This window comes from Aquarana catesbeiana, linkage group LG12, assembly GCF_042186555.1.
Source record: "Aquarana catesbeiana isolate 2022-GZ linkage group LG12, ASM4218655v1, whole genome shotgun sequence".
Taxonomy (NCBI): domain Eukaryota; kingdom Metazoa; phylum Chordata; class Amphibia; order Anura; family Ranidae; genus Aquarana; species Aquarana catesbeiana.
The window spans coordinates 27,317,745-27,339,041 of NC_133335.1; the positions used below are offsets into that span (position 1 = coordinate 27,317,745).

A 21,297-nucleotide genomic window follows, 5' to 3' on the forward strand; every position below is an offset into this window, starting at 1 on the left:
TCCCCTCCCATAATGCCCCTGTAGAGTACATCCTAGCATGCTTTTTTTTCTTTCACCCAATTCCTGTAATGAGGAACAGCTTTTTTCACTTCATCATCACCAGGCTTGTACATTTCTTGCAAGGGAAACTGCCGTTAGAAGGGATCAGCAAGGTGCCCTAGTTTAGTTCCTATTGATGTGGGTGTAGCGCTCATCTCCGAAGTGGCCGCTTAGAATATGCCCAGGTTCTCCCAAATAGTACAGAGGTTGCCAGTCACACAAGCTCAGTCCCACACACTGACCCTTCAGGTTCAGTGTAGGGGATGTCTTTTTCATATTTATTGCTAAAGATCTTTAACAGGAGAGGGGTTTTAGATCACAGGATACTCCAAAATGATCAACAGCAACAATAGGAGGACCAACTTCACTCTAATCCCTAAATAGCTTTTCTGGAGGTAGCAGGGAATGGCCAGTATATCTCGGACTCCACAGCAGCAGTCCATGAAGCCACTTCTTGTACTTTGTTCCCTTATAGCACTTGCACTGCTATCACCATCAAGGTCTTTACTCAGTGTCCCAGGAGCTGCCTGCCACCCAGCATCCACAGGTAGATCCTAGTGAAGTATAACTAGATCCTTCACCAGACACAGGACTTCAGTGCAGTGATCTCCAGTAAATATAATACTAAGCAATTGCCCCTAGGCCTTCAGCCCAGCAGCTGCTGAGGCCCAGACTGTAATTTATGGTCTTTCTGGCAACAGCCCCCTAGGAGACTGGAACCCTCCCTCGAGGGAAAAGAACCCCCTATTCAGGCCTCCTGTACATTCATCACCTCCCCAGCCACCTTCTGGAAGCCTCCATTAAGGGATTGACTGGGGCATGATAAATATTCAACTGATCATTTGCATCTCCCAGCCCTTTGTTCTGGAAATGTCTTCCAAAGGCAGGGATAAGTAATCAGAATCTCTGCTCAAGAAACTCAGAGAAGACCTACACAATCAATCATTGCTCCATTTATTACAATGGAACCAAAAACTAAAAATTTCCCTAACAGCCTATCAAGAGGAGGGCGCTACATGGGCAAGCCATCAAGACTACATCTCCTATGAGCCCCTTTCTTACCCAGTCTGTGGATAGGCTCTTGGGAGAGAAGTCAGCAGCATTGCTTTGCTGAGAAAGAAACCAATGTATGCACATGGAGATGGGCAGTTGTGTAGTCCAGCAGGAGAAAACTTGGGGAGGGCTGACAACACTGCTTGGGATTTCAGTGGAGCAAAGGCAATGTTGTCAGCTCACAACAGGAAGTGGGGTGCTTAGTGGGTTTCTGACAGGATCATCTGATTTTCTTACCCGCTGTATTTTTAATGGGATAAAACATGGGAAGTGTGCATACGTGGCAGGGATGCACTGAATATTGTTTCCTATTTTGCCCAAATATACAATAAACCTGCAACTACAGTAGTTAAAGCATTTGTTACCCCAACACTTCATATTCCTGATATGTACCTGCTGTATCATGTACTTGTATGAGAAAGTCTCCCGTTTTGTTTTGCTTCCTTTATGTGAAATCCCTGGTGTCTCCTTGCTTTCCTATTAAAAACTGACCACACCATAGACAGTTCTCTAGCTATGCTGGGAATTCACCCTGCTGTTCTCCAATGATCAGACTTGTCCTGACATACCTCCCCTGCACAGCCATTCACTGGCAAGTTCAGTGTGCTGCTGCTTCTCCTCCTCCCCCAGCTCTTATGCAGCTGATAACAGGGGGAATGTGATCATTTATAAGAGAGAGGGGGAAAAAAAAAAAAAAAAAAAAATCGAGTTGCCTAGAGGTGCCCGAGACAGGGTTGCCAACCTCCCGCAGCATTTTTTACTGACAAAACATGGAAAATTTACTGGCGGAGCACATTTTTTACTGGCAACCTGAGAAATTACAGAACTCCTATTGAAACTAACACACAGTGAATACTTGAACAGTATAAACATGATATGGAAACACTGACAATACCTATAACAAAGTAATTTGCTTGATTTACACTTAAAAAATCAACACTGCATGAAATTATCAGCCTCTAATATTTTCTAGCAGTTGTAAGAAAATCACAGATTTTTACAAACTGTCAGTAAATTTACTGGCGGTTGGCAACCCTGGCCCGAGAGTACTTTTATTCATTTTCCAGGAAACCCCGAACTCTGGGGAAACCCCACAAAAGTCAGCTGGTAGATCTATAAATCAGGAGTCCGAGCCCCATTTACCCACAGCCTTAGTTTTGGCCTCTCAATGCGAAAAGATGTCACAGTGAAGTTAATAACTGCATAGGATATTAAATTGCAGATACAACCAAAGCCAATATTCCAGCAAAATAAGGCAATGAATTGTTTCAAGTTAACTGACTGCACTCTCCCTGCTCTGCTACACTATATTGTCAAAAGTATTGGGACACACATGAACTTTAATAGCATCCCAGTCTTAGTCCGTAGGGTTCAATATTGGAGTAGGCCCACCTTGCTCACTGCACTGGTGTGCCTTCATGTTGGAACAGGAAGGGGCCATCTCCAAACTATTCCCACAAAGTTGGGAGCATGAAATGGTCCAAAATGTCTTGGTATGCTGACGCCTTAAGAGTTCCCTTCACTGGAACTAAGGGGCCAAGCCCAACCCCTGAAAAACAACCCCACACCATAATCCCCCCTCCACCATATGATTTGAACCAATGCACAAAGCAAGGTTCATAAGGACATGGATGACATGGGGTGGAGGAACTTGACTGGCCTGCACAGAGTCCTGACCTCAACCGATAGAACACCTTTGGGATGAATTATAGCAGAGACTGCAAGCCAGGCCTTCTCGTCCACATCAGTGCCTGACTTCACGAATTTGCTCCTGGAAGAATGGTCAAGTATTCCCATAGACACACTCCTAAACATTGTGGACAGCCTTCCCAGAAGAGTTGAAGCCATTATAGAGTGGGCAAACACAATATTGAGCCCTATGGACCAAGACAGGGATGCCATTAAAGTTCATGTGTGTGTAAAGGCAGGCGTCCCAATACTTTTGAGAATATAGTGTATACACAGTTAGATGGAGTTCCTCTTTGATTCATGGGGTTTCTACTACCTGAATCTCTTTTTTGTGTAGAGGAGTGGCATGTGGGTTAACACCAGGTTCTTGAAGTGGAAAGAGCCTGAAACAAAAGGGAGGTTTATATCTGTTAGAGCTAGAACCAGATCACTAGAGAAAAAAAAAAAAAACACACACACTTTATAAAGAGTCGCACTGGACTTTTTTTTTTCCTGGGTACAGTGAAGATGCCACTATCAGATTCTAAATGCTTTCGTGTCCCCACTGGAAAGTTTACCATCCCTTCCTGTGGTGTCTTCGGGACAGGAAGTGGTGGGAAATCTTCCCAACAGGAAGCTTCTCCTTCAAGACCCAGAAAACAGAGGAGTTTGTATTCCAAGGGGATTAGATAGTGGTAGATCAGAAACATTGTTACACTTACCATTGGATGTAGTTATGGTTGTGCTCTAGCATATTATAATCATCTTTCCCTTTATTAAGGAAGTCTTCAATGTGATAACCTGAGAATGATACAGAATTAGGTTATTACTTCCACTCCAATTAAATAACATACTTCATAGGGCCATCCCTTTTAGCTATTGGTGGAGCATGCGGGCAGAGAGATCCTTCTGGCACAATGCTCTACGTCTAGGAGTTTTAGAAGTCAGATGGCCAATATGGTTCCAATATTTGGATCTGTATTCCTAGAGCTTACAGCTGAACATCAGACAAACAGCTAAATACAGTACACAAATGAAATACATACATATCAGCATGGTTTTACCTGCCAAAGGATTTCTATTTCTGCCTTCCAGTTGTGAAAAATTTAGAAAACCCTTTTAGACAGCAAAGGAAAAAAGAAAAAGGAAAAAAGAAAAAAGAAAGAAGAAAAAAGAAAAAAAAAAAGAAGAAAGAAGAAAGAAAAAAGAAAAAAAGGAAGAAGGAAGATGAAAGATCTGGATTTGGGTTTTAAAAAGGAAAATAATTGAAAAACAGACAAAGTATTTCAGCAAGCAATAATTCAGCAGTGTGCCACAAAACAATGTATTAAAGTAGGCAAAACTTTGTTTTCATTTTGGATAGAGTAACTGTCAGATTTTTTTTTTCACCATCTGTGTCTCTTTGCAAAGATTTCCCTCCATTTCCTGTCCCATAGCCAAACAGGAAGTGAGAGGAAATCCCTGCAAAATAAGGGAATTCCCCATTGGAAAATTTCCCCTCTAATACTTTGCTGGGGACAACCCAAAATTTGGGATTCTCTTTTACTTTCAATGATAATGGTAAACAGGAGAAATAGGATGAATCTCCTCAATGGGGGCACAGACAGCAATAAAAACTGACAGGTGTTCCAATTCATCTCCACTCCATCCAAAACGAAAAAAAGAAGAAGTTCTGCCTTTAGTTATACTTTAAGCCTTGTTGACTGCTTGTATATGAGAGATGTGTAGAGTAAGCTTAGGCAGAAGTTTTTGCAAGCCTTGTAGAAAACCTTTAAAAACACATTTTAGCTCCCGTTTTGGAATGTTAACTGATCTTAAAGGAGGAGCTCCAGTCTCCCCCCAAAAAAGTTAAAAGTCAGCAGCTACAAATACTTTTTTTTTATTATTAAACTTTTATTCATTTTCCAACATATCCATTAAAACATACTTCATATCATTAGTATTCATGTATTATCAAAATAGATACATCCTTATCACTGACAACTCTTCCCCCTCTCAGACAAAAAAAAAAAAAAAGAACCCCAATAATAACATACAAACAAATCCCTCCCCTTTCTCCTCTCCCTCCCCTACTCTGATAATACACCCCCCCCCCCCTCCCGTCTACTCTCTTCTTCCAAATATAATGTGTTCATTGTGCTTTACACCACCCTTTTCACCAAAAAAAAAACTTATCATATTACCCTTCGTTCAAACATTCCAGCTACAAATACTTTTACTGCTGACCTTTAAAATAAAAGGACATTTACCTGCCCAAGGATCTAATGTTGTCCTCACCCGAGCCGATTCTTCAATCGGCTTGGGATCCAGGCATCAGCATCTTGACTATGGGAAACCGGCAGTAAAGCCTTGTAGCTTCACATCTGGCGATCTGTCAATGGTCCTGCAGTCTTCCTGGACCTGTAATCTGTCCCAGAAGGCTGCGGGGGAAGGGAGAGAGGAGAACTTCTGCTCAGATCTGACTGTGGCAATCTGACCAGAAGTGGGAGCAGGTACCTCCCCCCCCCCTCCAAAAAGTGCCAAATGTGGCAGAGGGAGGGGGAGGAGGTAAATGAGAGGAGCTTCCCCTTTTGGGTGAAGTTCCGCTTTAACAGCAGTGTTCATTGTCACTATTTTTTGTTTACAAACTATTTTTATTATAGTAAAAGGTCATAATACAATATACTCATGTTAAAAAAGACATAATAGGTGATGTTCCAAAGTTCAAGTACACATATGGGTGGAGTCAAGTAGTAGAAAGAAACCAACGGTTCAATAGTATCAAAATAATGTGTATAATATTTAGAATTTTACTGTATCATAAGAATGATAATGAATGATAAAGAATGATACAGTTCTGTCAGCAGGATTATATAACCTTGTTAAGGCATTGTGGGTATATGGAGGAGGTAAGCGATTTTTCGTGGGCAATTTTTCAGGGCAATGGCTGGTGTTAGTGCTTCAATCATCCCGGCACCATGGTTGGTATGGTTTTAGGATGATTGAAACACATTATTTCTATCATTACATTGTAATGCCATGCTGCCTGCTACCAGATGGAGATATCACTTGCCACTATGCCTGCCACCAGATGGAGGTGTCACTTGCTACGCTGCCTGCTACCAGATGGGGATGTCACTTGCCACGCTGCCTGCTACCAGATGGAGATGTCACTTGCAACGCTGCCTGCTACCAGATGGGGATGTCACTTGCCACGCTGCCTGCCACCAGATGGAGATGTCACTTGCCACGCTGCCTGCTACCAGATGGAGATGTCACTTGCCACGCTGCCTGCTACCAGATGGGGATGTCACTTGCCACGCTGCCTGCTACCAGATGGAGATGTCACTTGCCACGCTGCCTGCTACCAGATGGAGATGTCACTTGCAACGCTGCCTGCTACCAGATGGGGATGTCACTTGCAACGCTGCCTGCTACCAGATGGGGATGTCACTTGCAACGCTGCCTGCTACCAGATGGGGATGTCACTTGCCACGCTGCCTGCTACCAGATGGAGATGTCACTTGCAACGCTGCCTGCTACCAGATGGGGATGTCACTTGCCACGCTGCCTGCTAGCTACATGTAAAATCAATCTCCCCCCAGCATTGCAGAGTACAAAATATGTGGGATATTTCACCATGTGTGTGTAAGTGATTAATTACATTAGACCTTTTAGTACAACAATATGTGTTACAAAACCTCAAACAAAAAATTAGAAATTAATAACTCCAAACTGAATGAACCAATTTGACCATAAAACAGATGAACTTGGACCATATTGTCCATTACTCACAAGCGGAGCCCTGTCAAAATAGACCAAAAATTGTATGGTCAGTAGCACAAAAATCAGTGCCATCTGATCCATAAATGGGTTCCGGAAGTGAGTTGGGGGTCAAACAAGCGGTGGCGGAAAGACTCAGCATTTGTCTAAAACTTTTACAACTGATTAAGCGTGCATGTAACTTTAAATCTCTTATGCCCCGTACACATGGTGGGACATTGATCGGACATTACGACAAAAAAATCCTAGGATTTTTTCAGACGGATGTTGGCTCAAACTTGTCTTGCATACACATGGTCACACAAAGTTGTCGGAAAATCCGATCATTCTGAATGCGGTGACGTAAAACACGTACATCATGACTATAAACGGGGCAGTGGCCAATAGCTTTCATCTCTTTATTTATTCTGAGCATGCGTGGCACTTTGTGCGCCGGATTTGTGTACACACGATCGGAATTTCCAACAACAAGGTCCTATCACACATACAGGGCATTAGAACTCATGAAAAACTGCATATTGGGCCGTGTAGTAGTCAGATTGGAGAGAGAATATATAAAAAAAAAAAAAAAAAAAAAAAGGGAAGGGGGAACAAAAAATAAAATAGAAATCTTTCATCTCTCTACGTTCCATCTCAAACTGCCCGTTCTGATACTTCTTTCCATGTAGTGGTGTGGAAGTATATTTTAATATAGAAAGTTCTCAGGATACAGATGTATGTAGATTGTCCTTTTAAGGGACCATATTTCTGAAGTATTGTCTTCTTTGATCACGTCTCTAGGAGGGGGTAGCCCAAATGGGTGAGGAATGTGGAGTAGATGGAGGGTCTTTGTATGGCTTCTGAATCCAGCAATCCTAGCTTGACCAGCAGATCTTTGCCTTCTGTGACATTAAAGACTGTATACGTGGTGCCATTATGGGGGCCCGTTCGTTTGAATGGAAATCCCCACCTAGATCTTATATGAGCAGATTGCAAGATGGATGTTATTTCCTTCATTTTCACTTTCAAGAGTGGCTTGTGATATATCTGGGAATATTTGGATCTTTGTGCCATCCAGTTCAATGCTGTGTGCGTTTCTGGAGCCTCTTAATATATGTTCTTTAGTGATGAAATCCTTCATGCATAAAATAATATCATGTGGAGGCTTATCTGGAGGTGGTTTAGGGCAGAGGGCCCTGTGGATTCTGTCACAAGTAAATGAAGATGGTGGGTTCTCAGGGAGGAGATTGTGGAACAATTTAGACACAGCAGGCATCAGTTCAGTGACTGATTCAGGGATTCCACGAATCCTTAAGTTGTTTCTGCGATTTCTATGGTCTAAATCCTCTGAGAGTGAAGATAGGAGTGATTTTCAGCCAAAAGTTCAAAATCTTTCCTGAGATCATTGTGTGCTAGAGACAGTTCCTCATGTTTAGTCTCCAGAATATCTGTGCGCCCTCCCAGAGATGCGATTTCTTATTTAAGAGTGGTAGTTGTTTTGTGCAGCTCAGATTGTATTTTGTTAGCTAGTTTTTCATATATGGCTGACAAGCTAGCATCAAGATCAGCTTTTGTGGGTCGAGAAGGGTACTCACTGTCATGCTGTGTGGTAGCTTTCTCTGGAGGATCACACGTGGTTGCAGGAGACTGAGGAGTCTGAGGGGAGCGGGCACCATCTTGAGACATACTTGTCTTTTCCTTTGTGCAGAGTAAATAGGTAGTTAGAAAGGGCCAAGATTGACGACTGCGCGGCTTCCTGCCCGACGGCATGCACAAGGGTGTCCTGCAGGGGTGCTGATCAAAAATCGGGCGTAAGAACGGTGATTTAGCCTTGCGGATTGCGCTGTTTGTCTCCGAGGCCGGCGGAGCTTCTATGGAAAGCTGCTGCCCTGCATCGCCCCGCGCATTGGGTCCCCCGTTCATTGTCACTTTAAACAAGCCGCTGCAGGCTTCAGTACGATTTATCACGATTTAAAGCTTTTTGGAAGTTTGCTAGCAGTTTGCTTAAAGTGACAGCCAGCATTCCCATCAAGATCTGTGTTTACCATTTCCAAAACTGGACCTGAAATTCTTTAAAGGCGTCAACAAAACTACTGGAAGCCTGCCAAAAGCTTTACAAACACTTGCCGAAAGCCTTGCAAAAGCCCTTACACAAGCCGAAGCCTGTGCGAACAAGGCCTAAAAGTAAACTAGGCTTACATATACTATACTGTCCAAGAATTAAAAAGAGTGATCCAGGCCTTAAAGAGTAGTTCCACCCTTACACCAAAACATTAAATACTTATTCCCAATAACCTCCACTCCTCGCTGCACTTATTTGATGATAATTCTACGTTGCCCATGTCTTCCAGTATCCTGATCTGTGCACTTTTAAACTCCTTACATAGCTCAACAGGTATAGTTTGGTACACTGGCAGACATGGGCAGCCAAAGATTAACGGAACAGCAGATGAGTACGGTGAAGACCGGAGAAGTGGGAGGTTATTGGGAATTCATCTTTAATGTCTTGGTGTATAGGTGGAATTACCCTTTAAGGCCTGGTTCACTCAGGTTTCAGCTTATACAAGAGCAGCGTATACAGCAAGCCATTTGTGAAGGTGAAAACCACATTTGAAAATAAATCAGTAGATCCACAGATCACCGCTGAAATAGAATCCAAATAGTTCTATGAGTTCCAATAAAAAAGTTAAACTTCAACTCCTAAGCTTTTCTGTTGATAGTTTAATGTGACAGGTGGTGTTTGGGAAGTGTAAGGAGTGGGTCCAAATTCAAAAATTTTCAGCAAAAGTTGAGACTTGCATATCAATTTAGCTTGCTATGTTTAGGGATCTGTTGATCTTATGCCAAATTTAAAATTACATTAAGAAAACAAACCTCTCATCTTGGTACTTACCACTAGGTTTGAACGCTATCTCATTTCTGTAAAAACATAGATTGGGCATTTTTTTCTACAAGAGAAAAAAAAAAAAAAAGCCAAAAAGGGTTATTTAAAGCAGTGCATCAGTTTACATTTCCTAGTTAATGTCTGGTAAAAACTATCTATGGATGTCTTCAACTTCTGCCTCTCAGACGAGTAACCACTGAATATATAAATATATATATATATATATGTTCTTTCTTCCGTCCCTAAATGCAAGGAGCATTCTTTTTGACAATCACACATGAGCTGTAGATATAGTTATTATCAACATGGGTTCCCTGAAAATTTCCTTGGAGAATATACTAAAACTGGAGCAGCTATGCATTTCATCCAAATTAGCTTCTAGCTTTAATTTGGAAAGCTTACCTGAACAAGCTGAAGATGGCAACTATCCAACTTCTATCTTCAGCTTGTTCAGGTAAGCTTTGCAAATGAAAGCTAGAAGCTGATTAAGTGCCATGAACTACTGCTCCAGTTTTGGTAAATTTTCATTCCATTATATTTTTTTTGTAATTGCTTTTTTTTCCATAAGTTGCAATTCAAAGTCAAACAGGAGAAATGAAGAAACGCAGCACAATCAGATAACAATGCAAACTCTGTGAATAACACATGCCGACCAGCCAAGCATAACATAAATGGTCAAATAAAGCAAATTGAATATGAAAATGGCCGCAATGTACACAGCCGTTTGGCAGATAAAGTAGTAGTAAGAGAAACCAGTAACAGACTCATGTGCTTAAAGCTATGCAACTATATTTAATCAAAATGAGACATTTGTACTGTGAGGTATGCCTCCCGGTGGCCAATTGGACCCAGAATGAGGGCAGAGGGATTAAGCCAAATGCATAACAGGATATTTACATATCTGTAGGAAAAATGGCGACTCGAACCGAGTCAGAAAAATGGGGTGGAAGTGGAGAGGAAAGGGGGGGGGGGAGGTAGTCATGAAGGGTACAAATAGTGGATGAAACGTCCTTTGTACAGAAGGAGAAAAACAGGTTTGAAACAGACAGATATGGCCTCTCGCCCAGGAAAGAGGACCAAGTCCAGGAGGTCAGCCAGGTCGCGCGACCTCTTGAAGATAAGCATCCGTGTACACAAAGTGTTGCCATGGTCTCCAGGTGTCGCGGAAGGTCTCCTATTGGTTGTGAAAAGTAGCTGTGAGGTCCTCCATATCCTCAAGTTCATTCACTTTGGAAAACCAGAAGGATCTTGACAGCGGGTTCTCAGATCTTCTGCACAGGGGATGCAAACCTTGGCTGCATTCAGTAGCTGAATAGTGAGGGAAGCTTTAGATTTCTTAATAGGACGGTTCGAGAGGTGCAACAGGCAGGCCACAGGGTTCCCCTCCAGGTCCACATTGGCTAGGTGTTTGACAGTATCGATCCCCCCCCCCCCCCTCGCCAAAAGGGCCTACGTTTGGGACATTCTCAAAAGATATGGAGCATTGTTCCCTCCGTAGTGCCACACCGCTGATGGGCCAACATGAACTAGAGATCTGGGGAAAAAAGCGGTGTAGAGTAGTGGGCACCCTGTACCATCGGGTTAAAATTTTGTAGCCGGTCTATTGGATTCTAGTGGCCAATAAAAACTTCTGGGCAAAGTGTAGAATCTTCTCCCTCTTACAAAATAAAAAGCTCACCAACAACTTTTTGGCAAACCAGTTCAAATTTAGTGACTAAAAGTATTGAAGCAGAAAAGTCAACACGACAGGCTACTAGGAGACTCAGAAAGAAAAGGTTGGTATCAGCAGGCTGCAGGTTTTAGGTCATGGGTGCTCAACCTGTGGCCCTCAGCCCGTTGCCGAAATACTAGTCCCACCATGCCTCTACCTTTGAGAGTTTTGCTTTCAACTGTCAGCCTTGCAATTCTAGTTCCGCAATAGCTGGAGGGCCACATGTCGAGTATATAGGTTTTAGGTCATGACAGGTTCTCTTACACACCAATATTATTTCATAGCAGAAAGACAGAAAGTTTTGGAAAAGCTTACCAGGTCAATGTAGTAATCTGAATGCCGGTATCCATGTCTGTAGTTTTGCATATCCTTTGCAGCTGAAGAATACATATATGAGTACTATAAAGAAGGGGTAAAATAGTTAAAGAGGGATTCCGCTTTGTCAATATATTATTCCAATCCCCAGTCAAGTTTCCCTGTCATCACTGATGTGAATTCCCCCTCAACAGATTAGAATGCGTTTGAAGTAATCCCCATCGCACCAAGTTGACCACTTGCCGACCGCCGCACGCCGATATACGTCGGCACAGTGGCAGTGGTGGGCAAATGGGCGTACCTGTTTGTCCCCTTTAATTTGCGGGGCTAGTGGGTGTGCTGCCGCCGGCGGGGCGTGCGCGCCCGTCTACTATATGACCGCGGGTCCCACGATCGTGTCATGGAGCGGCTGAATGGGGAGCTGCCTATGTAAACAAGGCATTTCCCTGTTCTACCTAGCAACATGACAGATCTACTTCTCCCTGTCATTGGGAGCAATAATCTCTATCATGTTGTAGTGAGCCCATCCCCCCCCACAGTTAGCATCACTCCCTAGGACACACTTAACCCCTTGATCGCCCCCTAGTGTTTAACACCTTCCCTGCCAGTGTCCTTTACACAGTAATCAGTGCATTTTTATAGCACTGTTCGCTGTATAAATGACAATGGTTCCAAAATAGTCAAAATAGTGTCAAAAGTGTCCGCAATCTCGCTGTCACGATAAAAAAAAAAAAAATAATATCGCAGATCGCCGCCATTACTAATAAAAATACATTTAAAAAGAAAAACTTAATAAAAATGCCATAAATCGATCCCCTATTTTTTAGACGCTATAACTTTTGCGCAAACCAATCAATATACGTTTGAGATTTTTTTACCAACAATATGTAGAAGAATACATATCGGCCTAAACCGAGGAAAAAACATTTTTTTAATATTTTTTTGGGATATTTATTGTAGCAAAAAGTAAAAAATATAGCTTTTTTCAAAATTGTCGCTCTTTTTTTTGTTTATAGTGCAAAAAATAAAAAACAGAGGTGATGAACTACCACCAAAAGAAAGCTCTATTTGTGGGGAAAAAAAAAGGATGTAAATGTTGGTGCAACGTCGCACGACCGCGCATTTGTCAGTTAAAGCGACACAGTGCCGAATCGCAAAAAGGTCAGGAAGGTGGTAAATCTTTCTGGGGCTGAAGGGGTTAAAGATCTTGCTCAGAAGACTCACCTGAGCAGTATAAAAGTTAACCATTATATTGGATACCCTTAGCCATTACAGAAAGGATGGTGTCATACCATACAAGACCAGTTCACCTCAGCAGGATAATGTCTATGGACACAAAGTCTCCTTCTGCCACCCCTCAGCCCAATCCTATTGTCCCACAATAGCCAAGAACAGTGGACAAACTACTACTATAGGGTCAGGCCCAAAAGCAAGAAGGACATGGGGTGGATCACCAGCGCTGCTCTCTGTGCTGTCCTAGTTAAAGTACCTACAACTTGGTTTTCCCCAGTTAGGACATCAAATTACCTTGTATCTGGATTTTACGGTTTTTCCATTTTGCGGCCTTCTGGCTGTCAGTGGTGCCTAAGGTGTATAAAGACAACAGATTTGTTGCAAATATTGTTAAACACAGAAAGGCAAGAGCAAGCGGTTCATCAAAAAGCTGCACATAGGACAGACAATATACATTGTCCTATATAAAATTCCACAATGTAGTGAATGTGTGATATAAAAATATAACGATGATAAATATGGGGAATATTTAATTAAATAAGGATACCAAAAATAGCCAATTTAGCTGCAATACAGATTTTATTTAATTTAATTTTCCAATAAAATTGTTATTGAGCAAACACATAGTCATAACAAAGTGTATAAAGTATACAAAAACAGCTTTCCTGGGTGTCACTTTATGGTTTTTATTCATTAAGAGTTTTTTTATTCATTAGCAGTATAGACAGCTACACGATTTTGTCCTCTGCACCGCCAACAGGCAACATTTTTTTTTTTACGGGAGACAACTTTGTTTGAACAACTATGCATTACAGGAACCCCAGTTGGAAAAGCAACCTCCCTGATGTATAAAAAACATAAAGTGATCCCGCGCATATATATGTTTGGGGGTTCCAAGTAATTTTCTAGCAAAAGATAATGATTTTAACTTAAGAAAGAAGTGAATGAATGAATGAATGAAGGATTTGTAGAGCGCTGCAAATGCGAACTAAATCGCCTCAAGGCGCTAGAATGCGTTCTCTGTTGCCAGCTTTTTAGAAAAGGAAGGTCTTTAGTTTTTTCCTGAAGGCCTGATGGTTTTCTTCCATGCGGATGTGGGTCGGAAGAGCGTTCCATAGTCGAGGTCCTTGGACTGCAAATCTTCGTTCTCCCTTTGCTTTGTAGCGATATTTTGGAATGATGAGGAGGTTTTGGTTAGCTGATCGAAGGGTGCGATTGGGTGTGTAGTGTTTTATTTTCTCCTGCAGATATAGCGGAGCATTTCCTTGTATGCATTTGTGGGTGAGGCAGAGGGTCTTGAATTTGATCCGATTCTTTACGGTTAGCCAGTGTAGGCACTTTAGGGATGGTGAGATGGATTCCCAGGGTTTTTTGCCTGTTAACAGTCTTGCCGCCGTGTTTTGAATGAGTTGTAAGCGCGCAAGCTGATATTGGGGTAGTCCTATGTAGAGCGAATTTGCATAGTCGAGTCGGGAGTTGATGATTGTTCCCACAACTGCCGGTTTGTCTTCTTCTGGGATGAAGGGGATGAGTCTGCGTAGGAGGCGGAGGAGATGGTGGGATCCGCTCACCACTGATCCTATTTGAGCATCCATTGTCATTCCTGAGTCAAAGATGACTCCGAGACTCTTGGCTTTGAGGCTTGGAGTGATGGTCTGTCCGAGGATGGTGGGGGGTGTCCACGGGGTCTTCATTTTGGAATTTTTGTTGGCATGTAGGAGAAGAAGTTCTGTTTTCGAACCGTTAAGTTTGAGGGAGCTGATGGTCATCCAATCATCAATTGAACAGAGGCATTCTTCTAATTGTTGATGATGGTTTTTTTGACCGGTGATGCGAAAGTAGAGTTGGGTGTCATCGGCATATGAGTGGAAACAGAGGTCCGTTTTTCTGATGATATTGAGAAGTGGGCGGATGTAGATGTTGAATAGCACTGGTGACAGGGGTGAGCCCTGGGGAACTCCGCAGGAGACTGCCCGGGGCTCTGAGGTGAAAGTTCCTAGTTTCACTGTCTGAGAGCGATTCTCTAGGAAGGATGCAAGCCATTTTAGCGCCAGACCTGTGGCTCCTGCCACTTCTGAGAGGCGGACAAGTAAAGTATCGTGGTTCACTGTATCAAATGCTGCGCTGAGGTCCAACAGTACCAGGAGACTAGATTCTCCGTTATCTGCTGCTTCAAGGGCGTCGTCCCATATTTTGAGGAGTGCTGTTTCTGTGCCATGGCCTGGGCGGAAGCCTGATTGCAGTGGGTCCAGGAGTTGATGTGTGTCCAGGTGGTGTTGAAGCTGATGTACTACTGCTTTCTCCATAATCTTGGAGATGGTGTTGAGGCTGGTTATCGGTCTCCGGCAGTTGGGGTCCTTAGGGTCAAGATTGGGTTTCTTCAGCAGAGGTTTGACGATGCCTTGCTTGAGGGAGGTTGGTACAGTCCCTTCTTTGAATGATTGATTTATGAGGTGTGTCAGAGTAGGGGCCAGGATGTCGGAACATTCTTTACGGAGTTTTGTGGGAATGATGTCGTTTGGGGATGTGCTGTCTCGAAGGCTTCTGATGATGTTTATAGTTGTGTCAACGGTGATAGGGGACAAAGAAAATTTCGGTGGTTGCGTGATGTTTGTGTTAATATCTTCTTTTTGCTTTGGTTGAATGAGGTTGGTTGTTCTTTTCTGATGAATCGATTTCCGAATGTTGTCGATTTTGTTGATGAAGTAATCCGATAATTCATTGCAGAATTCTTGAGTATTGTTTTCGGGTGGCTCTAAGCAAGTCGGGTTCATTGACTGGGTGACTAGTTTGAAAAGTTCTCGCGGACGATTTAGGGCTGTTGAGATGGTGTCCGAGAAATGTTCTTTTTTGGCTTTGAAGATTGCCTTGTGGTATTTCACAGTAAGTTCTTTGTAGTTGGTACGGTTTTCCTTAGTGGGATTTCTTCTCCATGCTCTTTCAGCTCTTCTACGTTCTTGCTTGAGTAGGGTGAGCGTGGCATTAAACCATCTTGAGTTTTTATTGCGGATAGGTGTTCGGCGTTTTGGCGCCACTGAGTCTGCTGTTTGTAGTAATACCTTGTTTAGGCAGTTGAGTGTTTGTTCCGTTGATAGGTTTGAGTTTAGCAGAAGTATTTTTTTTGATAATGTGGTTTTGAAGAGTTCGGAGTGTAGTTTCTTCTGGGATCTATTCCATTTTGTTGTTGTTGTCCGTTTCTGTTTTTGGGAGGTGGTGTTGATGGTGATTTTGAATTTGATAGCGTGGTGGTCCGTCCATGGTAGTGGAGTGTTGTCCAGTATGTTGATGTCCATATTCTGTTTGAAGATGAGGTCTAGAGTGTGTCCTGAACCGTGTGTGGGAGCGTTTATCAGTTGTTGCAGGCCCAGTTCTTCCATTTGGTTGATGCAGGCGGTTGCGATACAGTCTTGGGCAGAGTTTGCCCAGAGGTTAAAATCCCCAAGTACCAGCAGGTTTTTGGTTTTCAGGGTGTGTATTGAGAAGAATTCGGTGAGTGGAGTAATGAGATTGGTCTTTGGTCCTGGTGGTCTGTAGCATAGTAGTATGTGAATGGTGTCTTGAGGTGTTGCTTGAAGATGCAGTGAAAGAGTTTCCATGAAGGGCACTGAGTTCTGTAAAGTTGGTTTGGTGAAAACAAGGTGCGATTTGAAAATCACTGCTAGGCCTCCTCCTTTTTTTCCTATTCTATGCTCGGTTAGGATACTGTAGTTCTCGGGCACCAATTCAGCTAGGATGGTGTTGCAGTCAGGTGTTAGCCAGCTTTCTGTAATGAAGAGGCAGTCAATGTTGTTTTCGTTGATAAAGTCGTAGATTTCCAGCCTGTGCTTGACTGCAGATCTGGTGTTGATCATGGCGCATGCTAGTTGTTGTGGTTGGATCGATGTCTCCCTGTTTCTGATGGTTGATTGTGGCTTGGTCCTTAGTAATTGTTCTTTTTTTAGTCTTTTTTGAGTGGCGGTTGGCAGGATTGAGGCAGCGTTTCTTAGCCTGTGAAGGGCGTCTGCTGTGTATTTGAAGTTGCACATGATGAGAAGGCAGCGTTGTTGAAAGAAGGTTGATCTAATGATGATGATGATGATGCTACTGATGTCGCGATGACGAGCTTGCAGGAGGATGTCGGGATCGGATGGTCACCACTGCTTCTGGAGGGGTTTGGGTGCCCGGTTAATGTGGTGGGGAGGACCTGGCGGAGGTGGTGTGCTTACCACCCTCCTGTTGATCCAGAGGAAGGCAAAAAAACCTCTGCTGCGAAGCCAATAGCGCAGCAGAGGAAAAAATTCCTTCCTGACCCCCCGAGGGGCGATCGGGCTCGGCCCCTGGATCAACTGCTAGTGAGCTTGGTGCTTACCTGTCGGATGGTGGGTGGAGCGGTGGCTGCGTCTGGGGCGATCTGCGGTGGATTGAGATCAGGTGAGTCGCCAGTCACCAGTGCCCTCTGCGGTGTGGTCTAGTAGCGGGGGGGTGTTCCAGGTGTGGAGGGGGAAACGGGCTCTGTTGGGAGAGGGGGGGGGTGTGGCTGCCGGAGCTGGGCCGCAGCCGTGGTCTGTCCCACCAACCTAGCGGCTGATCGGGGTGGCTAGACAGCGGCTGCGGTGGTGTCCGGGGGGGGCCTGGGGTCAAATCAGGAGGTGATGTGATGCGGCTGGGTGCTTGCGGCCTAGGGAGGGAGGCCCAGAAGCTGTATCGTTCAGCCTAGGTGTAGCAAGATGGCTGCCGGCTGGCCTGAGCGGTGACCAGGCCGGCAATAGGAGTACTAAGATGGCCGCCTGCTAGGCCCAAGCCGCGGGCTGTCCTAGCGTGGTTACCCGGGCCCATATGCTGTAGTGGGCGGGTGGAACCGGTGGGAAGGCTGGCAGGAGGGGGGCGCTGGTCCGCCGGACGAGCTACCAGGCGGTGGTGTGAGGAGCGGCAGTGATGTGCTGCCGGCAGGCAGCCGGAGCCGGGTAGGAGCGTCCTGGGCGGCCGGACGGACTGGGTGAGTGCAGCGCCCGGAGGTCAGTGGGGGGATCCTAGTGTACCGCTAGAGGGGCGGCGGCAGGGACTAGATCCGTGGATGGGTGCCTGGATGCCGGGCTGGGAGGCCGGTAGACCGGGCTGAAGTGTGGGTGGCAGTGATGTCCTGCCGAGCTAGCCGCTGAGCTATGGAGGGCCGCAGAGGAACCTGAGCGGCTGGCCTGCTGGCTGAGTGCGGCATCCGGAGAAGGTCAGGGGGGGGGGGGGAGGGAGAGGGATTCCGGAGAGGCGTACGAGGATTCCCGGAAGGGTGATAGGATGCCGGAGCTGGTGGTCGGATAATCAGAGGGGAGGCGGTGGTGAGATACCGGTTGGCAGAGGAGCTGGCAGGGGCCGCGGTATCCCAAGCGGCCGGCCGGCTGGCTGATGTGGCCCCCGGATGTAGGCCGGGGGGGGGGGCGGTGCCGCTGCAAGAGGATCAGGAGGATCCGAGGATCCAAGGGTCCGAGACGGATGGCCGGAGCTGAGTGGCCGGATGGCCGGAGCTGCTTCAGGGAGCTGCTACAGAGGTCTGCTCTCCCAGAGGTCTGCTCTTGGATTGAGAAGTGTCAGAAAAAGATTTAGACTTTAAGTGGTTAAACTTCCTGCATTTACACGTTGTTGAAAACTTGGTAGACTGCCCAGATGTTTACTTTACACACAGAAGTTTATCCCTTTGATCTAAGGAGGAAGAGTTAGTTACAATGCTTCATGTTAAAAACTTGGCAGACTGCCCAGTTGTTTTCTTTTGACAGCTGAGTGAGCAGATAAGTCTCTCCACTTGTTATATGACAGAATTGTCAAACTCTGCAATAAAGATCGTCAGGGGGTTTGAATCGAGATCACGATTCTTTAACAATTAATTGTGCAGCTCTACTTCACACCAAGCAATATAGGCCTTCCAGAACCTATAATAGATCTTCTTAGTGACAGTTTTTCTGGCAGTCACTAGGGTAGACGCCACAATTCTTTAACACCCTGGCTTCAATAGCCATGCCATCAAATTTAGAGACTGTAAATTGGGGTGGAATATAAAAGACCTTGAGACAGTAGATCGGGGTGTCGCGGAAGCGTCTATGACCTGTCTATTGCCAATCTCATGACCTCTGGGAGCAAGGGTCTTCTGGGCCAGGCTGGTGCCACCAGGATGACTGGAATCCCCTCTCTCCGAATCCTACGCAACAAAATGTGGGGGGGAAGAGGGGGGGGAAAGCATAAGCCAGGGAGAACTGGTTACACGGAACTACTAGAGCACCTGCTCTGATTGCTAGGGGATCCTATGTTCGGGACACAAACTGCTGTAGCTTGTTGTTGAACCTGGATGCCAATAGATCAACCTCTACCCATCCCGAACACTGGCAGATTTCCAGAAACACGTTTGTGTGTAGGGACCATCCCCTCGGGCAGATCTGCTGGCGGCTGAGAATCTGCCTTTCAGTTCTCTACTCCTGGGATATGGACTGCCAATAGAACCAGCACATGTCCCTCCCTCTGCCTGGGTTAATATATAGTTCACCTCCTCCTGAGTTGAACGGATCCTGGTACCACCCTGGTGGTTGATATAGGCCACTGCAGTGGCATTGTCGGACTGAACCCTGATGGGGCAGTCCTGAAGCTCCACCGTCCAGGACCGTAGGGCCAGACGTACCGCTCGTAACTCCAGGATGTTCATGGGCAGGCTCTGCCCTTGACCGTCTCCCGAGCCCCTCTAGGGTCACTCCCCAGTCCAAAAGACTGGCATCTGTGGTCAGTACTCTCACAAGACACCGGCAGGAAGGATCTTCCCTTTTGCAGGTTCTGATCCTGCAACCACCAGCTTAGGCTCCAGCTGGAGGAGCAGAGGAATATTTCAAGTCAAATGCTTGCCAGACTGCAGACAATATTCAGATGCCTTTTCCCTAGCAAGACACACTGAAGGATACCTCACAGCTGGAGCGGGGGACCCTGATGACCCATATACATCTTACTGCTGCCTACTATTACATGCCTACTACCCCTGCAGGGGTACAGGGAGCTGGTGAGTGGGGATCTTTGAGGGGGAGCACCGCAAGTCACTGGATTTGATCAGCTGGTTTCACGAAAGTCACCGATTACAGACGTTTTTACTTCCTGTTATTGGACTTCATTTCATTTTTTACATTATTTATATATTGTTTTTAAAAAATTTTTCCACTAAGCTGTTCACTAATTTTCACTATTTTACATTGGTTTTATATTATTTAATGAGTAACTTTGCAGTATATGTTTAGTGGTGGGATTAATTATATTCACAATTTTGCTTATAGGTTTATTGGACACATTTGAGGATTAATATAAGTTTGTACCGTGGTTTTTTATTTTATTTATTTGATTTTATTTTTATATATTTCTGGTTTGTTTGGTGGACACTATTGATTTTTTATTAAATGTCACTTAATTTTGGCTGATTTATCACATAGTGTACACCTGTATATAGGTATGAGACTGACTTGATAGCACAGTCCACTTAGGTAACGGGGGACATCTAGATCCACCACCTAATGAGGGATAAAGGGGTGCTTTTATTATTATAGAGTACCTGGTTCCTTTTTGAGGTTTATTAAATTATAAATCCAGATACCCAGATAAGGTAGCGCCATTTACCCCTAATCAAACCCTTTTATTATTTAACTCACCCCTTTGGGGGTAAGTGTAAGGGGAGGCTGCAAGCCTCTAAGTCCGTGAGCGCGGAAACTCTTCCCTTATTTTAGGCTCAAGCGTGCCTGGGGAGATAAGGACATGGGTTAATCCAGGGCAAGTGCTCTCCTGTTTCAAGCGGACAAGGTGTCTTGTTGTATAGGCCTGGAATGGAATTGAGAGTAGGGAACTACCTTGGAGGACACCATCCTTCCCAGAAGACTCATACAGAGCTGAATGGAGGGTTGCCTGGTGCCCCTTACCTGATGCACCTAATCCTTCAGGGCACAGTTTTTTACGGGTGGCAGAAATACCTTTACCTGGACCGTATCCAGGATCAGACCTAGATACTTGAGACTGAGTTGGTCTCAAGGCTGACTTTTCTGTATTTAGGACCCAGCCCAGGTTTTCTAAACACCGCACTGTACAGGCTACACTGTGTTCCAGGGCCTGTAGTGAGTGATCTCTGAGCAGGAGGTTATCCAACTATCCGAGCACCAAGATCCCCTGGGCCCTTAAAAGACCCAGTACAGGTGCTAGGATCTTTGTCAACATCCGGGGTGCTGGGGCAAGCACGAAAGGCAGTGCCACAAACTGGAAATGACGTTCCTCTACTGCAAATTGCAGGAACTTCTGATGAGGCTGAAAGATTGGTACGTGTAAATACGCATCCTTGATATCGATGGAGGCTAAGACGTCTCCCATCTGAAGTGAGGCTACTACCAAGTGGACTGACTCCATCCTGAAAGATTGGATTAACAGATGTTGGTTAAGGGATTTTAGGTCCAAGATTGGCCTTATGTCCCCATTAGGTTTTAGAACCGTGAACAGGTTCGAATAAAACCCTGAGCCTCTTTCGGACACCAGAACCTGTATGATCACTCCCTGATGCACTAACTGCTCTAGTGCCAAATTGAAGCAGCCTTCCCCCAACTCGATAGAGTGCTGTCGTCCCCTTAAAAGGAGGGCTTGGTGCCTGGTTTGGAAGAGTTCTGGAAGCAGGGTT

General features: G+C 44.8%; 1 protein-coding gene across 3 annotated transcripts in view; it reads right to left on the reverse strand.

Moving 5' to 3' along the window:
- Positions 1-21,297, reverse strand: part of LOC141114038 (opioid growth factor receptor-like) — a 31,775-nt gene that overhangs the window by 3,356 nt on the left and 7,122 nt on the right. For all 3 annotated transcript variants that reach the window (XM_073607480.1, XM_073607479.1, XM_073607481.1), the window contains exons 3-7: positions 12,939-12,995; positions 11,412-11,495; positions 9,395-9,449; positions 3,483-3,561; positions 3,098-3,164 (exon numbers count right to left, since the gene is read on the reverse strand). In XM_073607480.1, the coding sequence (XP_073463581.1) occupies positions 3,098-3,164; positions 3,483-3,561; positions 9,395-9,449; positions 11,412-11,495; positions 12,939-12,995 (342 nt within the window). The remainder of the gene's footprint in view (positions 1-3,097; positions 3,165-3,482; positions 3,562-9,394; positions 9,450-11,411; positions 11,496-12,938; positions 12,996-21,297) is intronic.